The sequence below is a fragment of the Clarias gariepinus genome, chromosome 8, assembly GCF_024256425.1.
Source record: "Clarias gariepinus isolate MV-2021 ecotype Netherlands chromosome 8, CGAR_prim_01v2, whole genome shotgun sequence".
Lineage (NCBI taxonomy): Eukaryota > Metazoa > Chordata > Actinopteri > Siluriformes > Clariidae > Clarias > Clarias gariepinus.
The window spans coordinates 26,550,183-26,566,692 of NC_071107.1; the positions used below are offsets into that span (position 1 = coordinate 26,550,183).

Consider the following 16,510-nt stretch of genomic DNA (forward strand, 5'->3'; position numbering starts at 1 on the left):
AAGCCGAGGGAGACAGTGGCAAGGAAAAACTCCCTGAGATGGTAATAGGAAGAATCCTTGAGAGTAACCAAACTCAACAGGAAACCCATAATTTGGGTGATAACAGATAGCAGGACTTGATCTGCATTTATACTGTGTGTTAGGCAGGCAGTTTAATATAATGGTTGATTTCTTTAAATTAATATGGTTCCAGTTTGTTATTGGAGACTCAGGTAGGCTGTAGGAAAATCCAGTCCTGAACAATCAAGCTACTGCAGTCATAAGTCCTCAGAGAACAGCTGTCTGCCGAGGCCAGGACTGTCTTTATGGTAAAGTGGAACTGTCCCTAGTCAGAAAGAGAAGAGGGAGAAGAGAAGAGAGCAGGAGAGTAGGAGAGATTAGTTAGGTATGGTCACAGTCACACAATGTATACGGTGAATGTATATTTAGTGCAGTGCAAGCAGAAACTCTGGCAGAACTTACTATGACAGCATAACTAAAAAGGATATGAGAACCAGAAGGAAACACAGACATGAGGGCTCCCTGAGATGTAAAACAACTAATCACTTCACCGTCAACAAACTTGAGTGATCAGTGAAAGTGGGGAAGACAGCATCTACACATACCAGATCACCATAATACTTTACGTCCACGAGTCCCCCAGGTCTGCTCCTTTACCTAAGGCAAATCTATTTACATAAATGCTTGGCTAATTAAATAGGTTTTTAGCCTAGACTTAAACACTGAGACTGTGTCTAAGTCACGAACATTAATTGAAAGGCTTTTCCATAACTTCCCTAGCTGTAGTTTTCATATTACGCGGCAGCCTGCCGCCTCCGAACAAAGTAGGTGTGGCAGATTGAAAGACACCAGCACTAGACACTAACACATTGATTCTGCATGTACACGCACACAATGAACCCATTATGCCTAGTCATTATGTTGAACACTAACTGTATGGCTCAGGTTCTGTATATTTTAGCATTGCAATGTTAAAGTGAAACAATAGATGCATGTGTTTCATTATTTATTCCAGTTGGTACTACTGCCATTTGAAAGATTTACCCAAAGAAACAAATAAGAGAGAACCTAATAGGGCCTACCTTACCCACCAGCCAAATCACCTACATGCTCTCCAGAAGCTCCATGTAGGGAGCGGGGGCATAGCACAGGACTCTGGGCCCTGTACATAAGCACTCTCATTGGGCCCCCTGATCCATATGTCTCATATTTCACTTCACAATTACAAGCCCTTGGGAGTCAGGACCACCTCCAAACCCACACACACACAATGATGCCCCAGAGGGCAGTCATTAAGAAAGCAAAAATTACAATATTTGCCTTGATTTTAAAAATACACAAACAATGTATCATTATTTCTATTCATAAGAACATATATATAAGAAAAAAAGAGTTTAAAACAAATATATGCACATTTAACTGTGCAGTCAAAAATACAGTGACACTAGTGATAAAAACTACTGAAAAAAGAAAAACTAAATGTAATAATAATAATAATAATCACAGCATTACTACTACTACAACTACTACTACTACTTATAGTAATATTAATAATAAATGGAGAAAGTGCAGTCAAAGAACAATCCTTATTGATACAAAAAGGGGATAAGAAAATAAAAATAAAAATAGCACATATAAAGTAGGATTGTGCTGCATGTATGATTGTAAATCTCTGTGTTTTTCTCTCTCTTGTAAGGGTGATTGTCCCAATCAAGTTTGTTCGTCTTTGAATGTGCTCATAAAGTGTGACATGATTAAACTCAATAAAAAATATTTGAATGCTACTGTAAATATTTACATGTATTTGCTTCTTTGAATAATACAACTGTATGACACTGTCCTCACTCAGGCTTTCTGTGCTCCAGCTGGTATGTAACTTTGTTGCAGTCTGAAAATGCATTTGCCGTCAATTTATTATATTATGTTGTTGATCTGTCGGATTGATGACGGTTCCAATTATTATTCTGTCTTTTGTGTCTAATTGCTACCTCACACATCTGTAAATGTGTGTTAACTTCAGTTAAATTACACAAATATCCTTTTTCTTCACTTGGAGATAAAAATGTGGCGGCGCCTTGTGCTAGTGTGCTCTGGCCGCTCTACACCTGTGTACTGAAGGCAAGCAATTTGACTTCAGGCTAAAGGCTGATTATAGCTGACTCATCAAAAAGAGTCTGGAGCTTAGTGTTGTTGCTCGCATCTTCCACAGACAATAGTATTGAATAAGAAAAAGTGAGAGATTGGAAGTGCGGCATGAGAGCGTGTGAAGATTGTGAAAGTCGGCAACTTTGTATCCACTAAAGTAACTCCTCTCAGCATCACAATCTCATCACAATTACTTTTTTTTACTTCAACTGGTCTTTGATGCAGTTCTGTCTTAAAATATTTAGAAGCTTTTCTATAATAGTGTTATATGATCATACCCTAAAATTTACTTGAATTTTTGAAAGTTTTGGCCAAGCATTTGTAGCTTTTGAAAATTTTAGTTTTAGCAAACACTCAGGGTCACAGTGGATTTGGATCCTATCTCGGGAACACTGGGATGCTAGTATATTGCACAACAATGTAGGAAATATGCATTGTTTTTCATGTTTTACATAATTAAAATTAACTTAACAGAACTTGCAAACTATTCGCATTTATTTAAAACTTGTGTTTTGCTTACATTTGTACAATAAATTACACAATTTCCATCCTCTGATGTACCTGATAAATACAACTGAATTTGTCACATTCACACTCTGTTATACATGGTCTCAGAACTTTACAGTCCATGTACAGGTTGGAAAATACTATAAATTCACATTAAAAAGCCGAGCACAATTTTAACTAAAAGAAAAAAAGCAAAAAGGAACGACATGTAAACCAATATAAAAACTAAGTCTAAAACTAAAAACTGTGCCACAAAAAGGCGATTAAAAAAACAACAAACAAAAAAAAAGCTAAACCTAAAAAAAGGGAAAAAATACCACAATCATACACAGACAATACATTTAAAAGTATAAACTGTACAAAAGTAGTATATTATTAACAGTGCAATATATTAAATATGTCACCTTAAAACACACCTCTCAATATACAAATGTATTACAAAGGCATGTGATTCCATACTAGTGGCACCCAGTATAGACCTGTAAGTTATAGAACAACAGGGAAACACCAGAGGCAAGTTCAGTATTTTACAGATACACATTTCTCATTATAAATAAAGATCTACATCATGGTAAGCCTTTTCCTGGTCAAGGAATGGCAGACCAAACCATTTAGTTGAGTAGGAACGTTTTCAATAAAAACATAAAGGTAAAGCGCATTGCATAAGAGCGTGATACATTTTTACAGAGCACCACAATTGATTTAATCTATAAATGCAGGACTGGGAGACATTCTTGTCTTAAAAGAATAGACAGACACAAATAACTAAGCCGCTGTTATTCCAGTCTATAAATGCAGTGTTGTTGCCACTTCACAGAAAGGATATAATCTACATGGGCATGTTTATTGCTCAGAACTTAAAACATGTAAAAAGACTGCTGTGTATATTCTGATGCCTTATTCAACCCAGTTCATCAGACAAAAAAGTACACTTGAGTGCATTTAGCTTGTAGATGAACAGTTGTGGATAAAAAAAACAGTGCCTCCTGTTGTCTGGCTCCATCATGAATCGTTTCAGTTTCTTTGTGCCTTGGGGATTTATGTACGGTGACTCTATTAATCAGAGTTAGATCTGTCCCATAGTACGGGAAGAATGACGAAGGCTTAGCTGCGTGCTGGTTAAGTGCCGTGTGCTATAAGAAGACCTTTCTCATCACCTGCACTCCAGCGAAACCCCAGTGTTTTGTGAGGGGACTGTGGACTCAGCGAGGGTCAACATAACAGCTGCTGTCAGTGAGCTGGATGATGGTGAGGAAGAAGATGAGTACAGAGCTGCTGCTGCACCTGTTTAGGTCAAAGTATTCAAGTTTAAAATTTGTACTTTCAAATCAATGTCATTAGAGATAGAAAATACAAGTATAACAAAGATTTATGAGGTAGAGTGCATTACAAGTTTACAAATTGCAAGTTTGTGCACTGTTTAGCTTAGTTCTTTATACAGGATTTTTTTTTGCAGAAATTACATCCTTTTATATATATATATATATATATATATATATATATATAATAATAAAATAATAAATCCACTCTTTTAGGGGAAAAAACAATCAATTTGGTGTTGTTTTTGCAGTGTGGTCTTGTAGGACATGCAGCTGTGACACTTGTTGGCTGACCACACCTGCTAATATGCTATAGAACTTTTGCAGTGTTCTACATCACTAATAATCTTCTAACTAGACCAAATACATTTTGTCCTTGATTCGTCGTTGAACATTTACTTATAGAAATGAGAGTGTGTGTTTTATTGTAGACAGCCCACAGCAACCTAAGAGTCTAAATGTTTTTTACACATTCAATACAGTACATATTACATATGTCATCTGATCATCTGATATCCAGTCACTAGTTTACACAAAGTTCAGACAAATTGAAGAAATCACCTTTTATTTAGATTAACATTTTTCTTGTTAACCTCATGGTAAAAAAAACAAACTTAAAAAACTGAAAACTTACTTTCCCGCTCCTTTTTCTTCATACGTTTTCGTCTCCGATCAATGGAGGCCACTTCAGATTTAAGCAACAGATAGTGATTCCTGATGTCTTGCAATTTCTCCTGAAGGAATGCAATCTTCTCTAGGCTACTCATCTTTTCTAAATCAGCTGCAAAAGCAGATTTGAAAGAGAAATTAGGTCAAATATTTAAATGTATTTAAACCAAATGTATTTGGTGACAGAATTCACTAAGCTAAAGGGAAAATTTAATTCACTTCTTTAAATATTTCAAACTGCCTAAAACACTTACACATTTGAAAACTCCACTTGTACGTGCGGGAACCCCGACTGCTGCTATATTGTTCTTTGGGATGCAGATGCTCAGAGTCGCCATGTTTATGATATTTATGGGCCGGGGGTGTCCGAGCAGAGCCCTTGGGTGAAGTTATGGCCTTCATGTCCTGTGTGTTGCTTTTGGACATAAGTGATTTGGCAGCGCTCTCACTAAGACATTGGTCATCACTGTCACTGCTGTTGGCTAAAGAGTAAGAAGTGTTTCAATCAACAGGTAAAATTAGTTTTTACATTAGTAAAATTCATCAATTTATCATGATCCTAAAGTACGTATAATCTTTACACTAAGTAATAATAAGAAGAAGAATAAATAATAATAATAATATAATTAAAATTAATAATACATTTAATAATAATAATAATACATTTAATAATAATATTAATAATAATAAATAAATAAATGTATTAATTAATTACTTAATAAGTACTACTACTATTAGTATTATTATAGTTGTTATTAATAGTTGTTATTAATTATTATTATTGTTATTATTATTTCTCCTCTGTGCTGTGCATGCAGAGGACTCTGAAAACTATAGAAAACTTCCATTCAAAACATACAGCAAAATATGCAACAAATAAAAACTGTCAATATTTGCTTTATTGATGTTACCTGTTTTGTGGTTCTTTTTAGGGTGCAAGGTCAGAGTCTTGTGACTTTGTTTGTGTTTCTTTGATGCTCCACCTCCTTGGGATTCTTTATGCCGCTTCTGATTCGATGATGAGACTAAACAATGAAGCAGCACCCAAGAGAGAGTCAATAATAAGATTTATTTTTTATTTTTTTACTTGTTTATCACTTTAAACTACTTTACAGTATTGTAAACTGAACCTATTGTTTAATTATTATATGCAAAATATGTTCATTTATTTATTTTATTGTTCATTCATTCATTCTTCAATCAGTAACTGCATTATCCTGGTCAGGGTCATGGCAAACCCAGAGTCAACCCTTACAACACTGGTAACAAGGCTGGAGATGTCATCCTGGATGTAAGGATCGTAAGGCACCATGCACACTTATGCACACACAAACTAAAAAAAAAACCCTACTGCCATGTTTTAGGACAGTGAGGGAAAACTGAAGGACCTGGATTTAAAGCATCCAAACATTAGGGAAACTTACTGTAACCTGAGCTCAGAATTGACCCCAAGAGCCCTCAGTTGTGAGCCAACCAAAAATATTTAATAAAAAATAGGTAAAAAAATTTTTTTTGTTTTTTCAAGTATCAGGGTTGTGTAACTATGCTTGTATTACTCGACCTCAGTGCAGCTTTTGACACCATTGATCACGCTATTCTTCTTCACAGATTAGAAAATGTAGTAGGAATTAATGGTACAGCTCTCTCCTGGCTCAGATCCTATCTGACCGATCGTTATCAGTATGTAGACTTAAATGGTGATTATTCTGCATGTTCTCTAGTGGAGTTTGGCGTTCCGCAGGGTTCAGTTTTAGGTCCACTGCTTTTTTCCCTTTACATGCTTCCTCTGGGCAACATAATCCGTAAGCATGGTATTAGTTTTCACTGTTCTGCTGACGACACACAGTTATATGTCTCAGCAAAACCTGATAAGGAAAAACAGCTTACTAAAGTTGAGCAATGTGTGCAAGACATAAGAAATTGGATGCTAATTAACTTTCTTTTGCTAAATTCGGATAAGACAGAAGTTCTAGTCATAGGACCGCATACAGCTAGGAGTAAAATTTTAGATCACATCGTAACTTTGGATGGCCTTTCTGTTCCATCAAGTGCAACAGTAAAAGACTGTGGTGTGATTATAGATTCCAGCCTTTCATTTGAAGTTCATGTAGATAATATTACCAGGATAGCATTCTTTCACCTCAGAAATATTGCCAAGATAAGAAATATATTGTCGCTAAACGATGCAGAAAAACTAGTTTATGCTTTTATCACCGCTAGGTTGGACTATTGTAATGCCTTACTGTCTGGTTGTTCAGCTAGGTGCATAAACAAGCTTCAGCTAGTCCAGAATGCAGCAGCGAGAGTCCTGACTAGAACCAGAAGATATGAGCACATCACCCCTATCTTATCTTCACTGCATTGGCTCCCTGTGAAATTTCGCATTGATTTTAAAATACTACTCTTGACATATAAAGCATTAAATGGTCTCGCGCCGCAGTACCTGAGCGAACTGCTAGTGTCTTACGATCCGCCACGCCTACTTCGATCAAAGGATGCAGGCTGCTTGTCAGTACCGCGTATTATGAAAAATACAGCTGGGGGCAGAGCTTTTTCTTACAAAGCCCCAAAATTATGAAATAGTCTTCCAAATAGTGTTCGGGACTCAAACACAGTCTCAGTTTTTAAGTCTAGGCTAAAAACCTATTTATTTAGCCAAGCATTTTTATTAATAGATTTGCCTTAGGTAAAGGAGCAGATCTGGGGGACTCATGGACGTAGTGTATTAGGTGAACTAGTATGTTTAGATGCTGTCTTCCTCACTCTCATTGATCACACAGGTTTGTTGACAGTGAGGTGATTGTTTGCTTTACATCTCAGGAAGTCCTCATGTCTGTGTTTTCTTCTGGCTCTCCCTTTTAGTTATGCTGTCATAGTTAGTCCTGCCGGAGTCACTGCTTGCACTCTACAGTGAATATACATTCACATGTTACATTGTGTGACTGTGACCATAGCTAACTGCCATCTCTCCTCTTCTTCTCTTTCTCCCCCTCTTTCTCTTTCCTCTCTCCCCCTGTCTCCCCCTTTCACTCTTTATCTCTCTCTGTTGAGCTACACATATCGTTCCTGAGCTGCCAGTGATCCAGACTCCCTCTGCACTCCGGACCTGTCTGACCCATCCAGGTGCCCCGCTTCTATTTGGAGATCTCGTTACATGGATGCCCCGTGTGTCTTTTTGGGATGCGTCTGGTGTCTGGGGATGATTCTCTCTACCTAGAAGATGGTTCTGGCCTCGACTGGTGTTGGCAACTGTTTCTCTGGGGACTTGACAGTTTGATAGTTCAGGACTGGAATTTCCTACAAGTCTACCCGAGTGCTCAATAACTACCTGGACTCCATATTAACATCGATTAACATCAGCTGAACTGCCTGCCACCTAACACACTGTATAAATGAAGATCATTTCCTGCTTTCTGTTTCACCCAAATGAGGATGGGTTCCCTGATGAGTCTGTTTCCTTTTAAGGTTTCTTCCTATTACCCTCTCAGGGAGTTTTTCCTTGCCACTGTCGCCCTCGGCTTGCTCACCAGGGACAAACTGACCATTTTGATTCATACACATTCACATTTCATACAAACTTAAATAATTCTTTTGATTGTGTAAAGCTGCTTTGCGACAATGAAAATTGTTAAAAGCGCTATACAAATAAAATTGAATTGAATTTAGTGCCTACCTTTGGATTTCTGTTCACTTTCCTGCTGACTGCTGCTGCTCAGACTCAGACTACAGCTGCTGTTGCTGGACAGATTTGCATCAAAAGTTTTGGAAAGCGATCCTGACTGCTCTTCCTGGGGCAGCATGTGAAACTCACAGCTTACAATATCCATCTCAACTGTGCTTGTGTCAGACTCGCTGCGTCCCCCAACACATTCTTCTATCAAAGGCTCAGATGGAGAAGATGTGGCTGGAGAGCAGAATGCCAAGACAGATCTCTGAGGTGGAGGTGAGGATGAGTGCATCTCACGCAAGACCTCAGCAGACTCTGGAGTTGTGGGTGGTGTGTTGAGAATGGAGTTACTTCCACTACTGGGATACTCCTGGTTCTTCTCTAGGCTCTCCTGTGGGTCCTCAGGTGTTTCATTTTTCTGCTCGGGTTCACTCAGGCCAGGTACCACTGGAGGAGGAGAATTGGCAGCTTCAGTGTCTGAATCAGAGAACAACTCTTTCAGAGTCTTTTTAGGCCACTGAGCCTGAATACTGGACCATACATCCTTCTGGCCTTTGGTACGGCATCCAGGAGTCCTGTCATCCATTCCAGATGTAATTTTAGCTCGCTTGTCAGTAAGTTCCCAGAATGCAGATGACTGGCTACACTTGGCCTTTTCCTTTAGTCCGTTGTACATTTTGGAGGGTGTGCTCTTTGCTTTGTGGTGCATCAGTAGCTCTTCCTTGTCCTGCGATTCTGTAAGAGGACCACCCTCATCCTCAGAACTGCTACTGGACTGCATGCCTTCTTCTCGTGAATCAATGTTTCTGTCTTCCAGCTTTTTAAGTGAACATTCTGACAGCCAATCACTTAATTTGCTTCCCCGGGTTTTACCTTTTCGTTGGATTTTATGTGTACGTTCAGTCGCTCCATCAGCTTTTCTTCTCCTTGTGCTCAAGGTCTCACCCTCTCTTACTAACTGTTTTGTTTCTGGACTGTATTGGGTGGATGAGATCTCTGGAGTGTCCAAACTTACTGAATCTTTGTGTTCCTCACTAGATTGCTCAGTTTCCCATTGTAGGGCTGTATAAAGGTGTTCGGGAGAAGGTCCTCTCTGATGACTTTGCTGGCTTGCTGGGCAGTCATTATTATGTTCACCTTCCTCTTCCTGCTCAGGTTTGCTGTAATCTGTGGAGTTCTCAGGTGCTAACACACACACACACAAACACACAGACTCTTTTGCCTTTATCAAGAACAAAGTAGAATGATGGTAGCTCTGTTAAGGAAGCCATTGTAAAGAGAATGTACTGGCTCATTTATCAATCATTCATCTTCTTGTGCGTAAACTGTGTGTATGCACAGTTGATATGCTTTTAATATTGACATGTTTTAAATTAGAATATGGTTTTTGGGCATCACTGGAAACTCTGCTGAAAATGAGGCATGGCTGTTTAGTTAATTTTGTTTGTCCAGTGCAGTTTTAGTTTTGGGTATGATTTACCTTAATTCTTTTTATTTACATGTTATTATATTTTTATAACTGGCAGTAAAAACTTTCAGCAACTGGACAGTTTCTAAGTGTAATGGGAACACTAGATTGCACCATTTTTATATTTTGCTACTGTTGTTACTTCATGCAACAGTATCTTTATTGTTTGTGAAGTTCATAGTGAGACTCTTTGGCATGTCCTTTGTTAAAGCATAAAAGTGAGCAGTCTTTGTGATTTTTAAGGTGAGTTCTCTACCACACATAATTTGGGAGCCTTTATGCAAGTAAGGCTGTGGAGCTTTATAAATGGCCATTGCGAACAGTTGCACTAGTATAAGATATAGAATAGTTGCATGTGTGTTGTATCAATATGCATACAGACAGCTCCAATGCATATACTTGCTTTATCTATGATTTGATAAATGAGACCAAGCTTATATTAACTAGCAAGTTTACATTTTTGCAAATGACTTTTACAAGCAACATTAGAAAAATATTGTATAGGCAAAAGTGTTGTTCCTAGAACACTGGTGGGTGCATTACTTAAAAAATAAGCAGTTCTTCCCATCTGTTCCAGCCCCTTCCAAGGGAGAAGAAACCATTGTCTTCCCTTTTATTTCCTATAGACTATGCTTCAAAGTTACACCTAGATATATAGTGCACTCCAGAATTATTGCCATTCATAACAAAGTAAGCAAAACTGAAGAATTTGTATGAAATTAATTAGGTATTGATAAAAATCTGTATATTTTGTGGGAACATAATGTAAATGTTTAAATAATTATTTACAGTGATTCCTGTGCTTTTAAATATGGGTTTTGCTGGCAATTTCAAATAGCTTAAAGGTTTTTATCAAAATCCAAGTTCACTGTGTCAGAGACTAAAAATACGATTGCAAAATTTGAGCTAGGTCATAATACTGGCATTAAATAAAGAAAGAGAGATACACAAGGCAGGCAGGTTTGTACATGGCCATAAGCTTTAAATAGTTTTCAAATTGCTTATATTGTTTTTTCAGTATTTATATCATATAGTTTTAATATATGATATGATATAGCACATAGCTCTTTTCTGTAAGGGAATGTCTGGGTGCCTTAGACGGGGGTAGCGATCCCCCAACTCTGGCATTAGAGCCCTCACAGCGAGCCAATAAGTGACGGCTTAGCAGCATACTCGCTCAGCCAGAGCTAAAGCTAAGGCTGGCCCACTGGAGAACCTGCTGAGAAGCCTGAAAGAGTCTCTATTCACTCAGGCCTTAAACCAGCATAGGTTTTCCAAGCTGAGACTGGTTCCTCTCAATGTTTCTTCCTCTCTGCATTTCAGGTAGGTTTGTGTGTCATTGTCACCCTCATCTTGCTCATCAGGGACAATCTGGTAATTATGCTTCATACATATTTCCTTACACTTGTTAAACTCTTTTCCATAGTTGTCTATTCTGTAAACCTGCTTCATGACAATGACTATTGTTAAAAGCACTGTACTGTATAAATAATTTAAAATGCAAGCACTTGAAATGTTTCTCCTACCTTTTTAGTACAGGAAGGAACATTTCCCACATTCCCTTCGTTGCTCTACTTTGTGACATCACATGCCTTAATTTCCCACAAATTGCCTACACATTAGGTATGAAATGTCAGAATTAATTATGATGTAGTTTTTAGAAACATATTAATTATTTCACCTAACCCCTTTGCCTTATACATCACCTACATAGTGCACTTCATGATCAGTTAGCATGTGCTGCATTGTTTGGGAACTTCCATCATCCGATATGGTTGGTGGTGCTTTATAGAATAAAATTAAATTTAAAATATTTATTGCATGTGTTTCATTTCACATTTTGCATTTTTCATGTTGTATGGCAATTATTCTGGATAGCACCAATATACCAATTAGCCATAACAATAACACCACAAAACATTAACACATTAACTGTTATTATCAATTACACACCAGTAAACTGGTGACAGGTTCATAGGCAGTGTTGGGTGAAACGCAAACTTGGAAAACTTTTTGATGTAGCGAGTAATCTAACGCGTTAGGTCCGCCATTTCAGTACTCAGTTATTTAGTTTTTTCTTAAATGTAATTCATTATTTAGATAATTTATGCAATCCGTGAGCCAGACAGCAGTCATTCCCAATCCGTTAGTGTGTGTGTGTAAAGTCGTCCTACATGCCCCGCCCCCGATAACTGCCCCCTCTGTTATTCCTGATGTTACACCCCTATCTTAAGTATAAGTTCAAGTTCACCTACGCGGTTTGACTATGGGAGGACCGACGTGCCGAAAGATCGAAACCTACAGTAATCACAGCGCCAAAACTCGCAGTAAATCATGATGAACCGTACTTACGTGAGATAGGGGTATTAGTAGTTTGGACTATGGGCCAAACTTCACTGAGTGATGATGGTAAAATAATTATAAAGGTCTTCACTAAAACAACATGCATAAGGAATCACAAAAAAGTTTTCATTTTCTGCCATGAAAAAGTACTTTAACTAGTTACTTAGTTAGTTACTAAGAAAGTAATGCTGTAATGTAACTGATTACTTTTTAAAGACAGTTATTTTGTAATGTAATTAGTTATTTTAAAAAGTAACGTCCCCCAACAAGGGTCATAGGCACCCAAGGCTCACCCTTACCTGTGGGTCCTGTAGACCTCCCCATCCAATCCAATCTATAGAAAAGCCAATGTAGCACAACTTGCCTAAAGAATCAATGTTGGTCTCAGTAGACACCAGAACACCCAGTGCATCAGAGGCACAGAGCCCCAGTCTGGCCTCCAGACTGCCCAGATCCTAATCAGATCAAGCACCCATGGGATGTGCCAGACAAACAATTCCTATAGGCCCACCATGAAACCCACAGTACTCGAAGGATCCACCACTGACGTCCTATTGCTGGAGTTGCTAGCGCTTCGCGGACTGCACAAGCGGAACATATACAATATTAGGCATAATGTTTTGCATTGGAATGTTATGGCTGATCAGTATGTAGTCCTTTTACATTCAAGTAATTTTACTTTCTTGCAAGGACATGTTTATTTACAGTATGATAGGCCTGACCACCTGAACACAATACAATGTGGTTATCCATACAAACAAAGTAAAACAGTGAAAGATTAAATAAAGCATGTACTGCAAATAATGACCAGCATCACAAAAATTACCTTGAAGGTCACCAACATTAGAAGTGATCTTGAGAGATTTAACAGAACTCTTCTGGCCACCTGCATCGTTAAATTCTTCTGTTTTGGGAAAAACATTATTGCCAGAAACTGGTTTTGAGGATCTGTTGATGCCACTGTTTGTAGGATGAAGGTCCTCTCTGTCATTTAAACTCTCTATTTGGTCACTTTCAATTTTGTTCTAAAAAAAAGAAAGAAAAAGAAAACGTCCCAATCTTTTTAATTCATCCCAATCATTTCATTTCATTTTGGAAAAAATAAGATGCATACAGGTAAGCATTAAACCATTTTACCTTTATTTTTTTCCTATGCTTTATTTTGGGAACATTCTTATTAGCTGGTCGGACAATCTTGTCGGCCTTAATCCACTCATCGTACCTTTTGAGAAAGAAGCAGTTATGTAAATATTCTAGTTTTTGCCAGTCTCAAAGACATGACATATTAATTACACACTTGAGTTTTTCACTTTTTCTGATACCGAAATGAGTAACCAACTTCTAAGAGTCATTTTAGAGGAGAAAGAGAAACAGAATTCAGATCTCACTCTTTTGGCATCTCCTGTTCGATCAAATTTAAATATCAGTTAAGTTTATGTCAACTTATATTTGTGGTTATTGCTATTTTGTTTCTTTTTTTATGAGATCCACATTAACACTGTTAAATAATGTTAAATAATTAATAAAATAAGCTTCATTTAGGAAAATCCTTTCTCCTTCCTATCTTCTTAGCCAAACTAATAAAACTCTGATGTGACTTTTGTTGGATTACATGGTGCTATTTCTAGACGTAAAGCACCCAAAAGCCAAAAAGTCGGAAGTCAATCAAAAAGCCCTTTGTCAGGTTACACATGACATCTTTGTGGATCATGATTTTAAATAAAGTGCACAGTGTATATAAAGTGTGATTTTATTATCTCGGTGGGTCTCTATGGAGTTTATGCTTTATTAATTTGTAAGAAACTTAAATGTGCAATAAAGCCAAGTCTTTAGCAAATCTTTACTTGAAGTATGCATTGAAATGCTTTTTAGAAAGGAACTCAGTTTACAGTACATACATCCTTACACAATGTGATACATGTAAACTGGCCTGTAGTATTAATTCATTTAGTTTTGTCCTGAACGTTAATTAGCTCAAACAAGTTTATCAGTACAGCTGTAAAGTAAAGTTTTTATTTCGATGTGATGAAATCATACAACGTCATTAATGACCAATAATAAAAATCGTAAAAAGAACGGCACACTTGGCAAACACCAACACACTGTTAATTTTACTCACCTAGGTTGAGCTTTAGTATGAATATGTTGTATCAAGTTGCTTTTCTTTTATTTTCAATTCACAGACTGAAGGTTGCAGACTGCCTCATTACTTGTGAATATATGTGCAGCTCACTGGCATTTCAGGGCATGTCAAATGTTTTCACTGTTGGTGCTCGCATATATTTTATATATATATATTTAAAATATATGCGGGCACCAACAGTGAAAACAGTATATATACTGTGTAAAAGTAAATGACCACAGTATTATATACCATACACCTGTATCTATGCAATCCTAGTTACAACTTTTAACTTAAAAAGATGCAGCACTATCGTCATTGTTAACATGAGGCTGTCAGTATAACTGTGCTGAAAATGTTTTACATTTTTTCCAACATGAATAAAAATATGACTGCTTGATTACTACACATATAAAAGCATAAGTAAAGTTTTGTCCAGAAAAAGAAAATGATAAATGTGATTACACTATTCCCTAAGTCTGAACTGCATTCAGTCAACACTATCACATCACTACCACATAGTGTTCCAACAATTCAGTGGAAGAACATTCAGTCCACCTGCCCATGCTATGGAATGGAACCAACACTAGCACTTATTACTAAGAAATGCAAAACAATCAGAAACAGACACCAAAGGCAGGCTGGGGATGCACTATTTAACTCCAAATGGTCTCCAAGCATTTCCTCTTCAGACAAGTTCAGCCTATGGAATAATCAGAATTCCAGTGCTTCCTTCAATTAAATGGCAGAGAAGCAGACATCTGATTTCATCAACCACAAGATGGCCACACTAAAATGCTATAGACACTCCACACTAAAAGTCAGAAAGATGCTTTGAGATGAAGGTAGAAAACTCTAACAGACATCGGGATTGAACTAAATATCGGATCCAATTCTCAGAATAAAGGCGACCACATTTTTTTGTAATGCATAAGGAGCTCCCAGGGTCCTGCCTTACCTGACATTCCAGCCACAGTAGTGTACCAGGTAGAGCACCTCTCCCCCCTCCAGGTCTGACTCTTTCACAGTGGCTTCATACGTCTTCTGATTGCGACCTCTCCCATACCTCACCTGCACCTTCATCCCAGGGGGGTAACACTCATACTCCTCCCCTTCCTCCCACTCCTGACTGCTGTCATTCCTGCAAGAAAGACAGTTCAGCACTTCCTTTCCCTAAGCCTGCCCCAGAATATAGACAAGAACCCATCTCCACCCTCTTGAAAAAAAAAACAAACAAAATAATCCATCATCTGCTATACCATTACTTGGCTAAATATGACTATCACATAGCCCTAATCCTTTTGTAATAATAATAATAATAATAATAATTGGTAGTCATTTTAGTAGTAATAATAATTAACAATAATAATAATAATAGTAATTGCTTGTTTAAGTTACCTTTCTTTTACTTTTTTGATTATTGGAATCTGTAAAAGATGACTTATATTATAATATTCTTTAACAAATGCCTTTGTAATGCAAAGCTTGAGCTTTAATAGCTCAAAGTTATGCGCAAGTAACTTAACTCAAAGGTAAAATAACGGTTCTGAGGGAACATTCTGGCTGTGTTCTAAGGTGTTCCATGTTCTGGAAAGATGCACTAAGATGTATAACATGGAGATTACTCCAGATACTAAACATGTCTTTTTTTACTCTATTGCTTCAATGTCTTTATAACACTAGCATCCATTTTCAACTATGGTATAGGATAATTTATATTTAATTTAATTTAATTTAATTTAATTTAATTAAAAATAATCTATATTTTAAAGGTGGCTGTATAAGATTATCTCCAGCATGTACTTTGTATAAATAAGTCTGTATTTCCCATTTACAAAAGTATTTACTAATATTTATTCTATAGGAACTTTTAGTTATCACCACCACAATGGCATATCAAAAGACTGAAGCCCAATCTGATTAATGAGCAATCAAAGTCTAAATAATATTGTCGGGCTAAATGTGTACCAATTTCTGAATCCATTATGTTAACCTTTGACAACAGAGCTATTGTTACACCCTGCTCTATTTATTCTGAGCAACACTTCGGCCTCACTCAAAGGTTAAGACTTTGTGTGGTTTTTATTCTAACTAAGCAGAAATTATACCTGATTCCACTTCAATCAATTAATGTTTGACTTCAAACAATTATTAGGTTTGGCCTCTAGTTGACCTAAATGGAACCTAACAGCTACACCAGGCTGTCATGTATAAGCCCAAAAAGACCTCTGACACCGTGTGCATGTGTTTGTTCATGCCCATGTTCTAAA

At 37.2% G+C, this 16,510-nt stretch overlaps 1 protein-coding gene across 2 annotated transcripts in view; it reads right to left on the reverse strand.

Annotated features, from left to right (window-relative positions):
- Positions 1-2,622: 2,622 nt before the first annotated feature.
- The window catches only part of arid4b (AT-rich interaction domain 4B), a 77,051-nt gene continuing 63,163 nt past the window's right edge, over positions 2,623-16,510 (reverse strand). The window contains exons 17-24 of one of the 2 annotated variants that reach the window (XM_053501690.1): positions 15,199-15,381; positions 13,256-13,340; positions 12,945-13,143; positions 8,314-9,492; positions 5,552-5,665; positions 4,895-5,122; positions 4,606-4,752; positions 2,623-3,936 (exon numbers count right to left, since the gene is read on the reverse strand). In XM_053501690.1, the coding sequence (XP_053357665.1) occupies positions 3,806-3,936; positions 4,606-4,752; positions 4,895-5,122; positions 5,552-5,665; positions 8,314-9,492; positions 12,945-13,143; positions 13,256-13,340; positions 15,199-15,381 (2,266 nt within the window). In that variant the 3' untranslated portion in view covers positions 2,623-3,805. The remainder of the gene's footprint in view (positions 3,937-4,605; positions 4,753-4,894; positions 5,123-5,551; positions 5,666-8,313; positions 9,493-12,944; positions 13,144-13,255; positions 13,341-15,198; positions 15,382-16,510) is intronic. The other variant, XM_053501691.1, reaches the window with a different exon arrangement.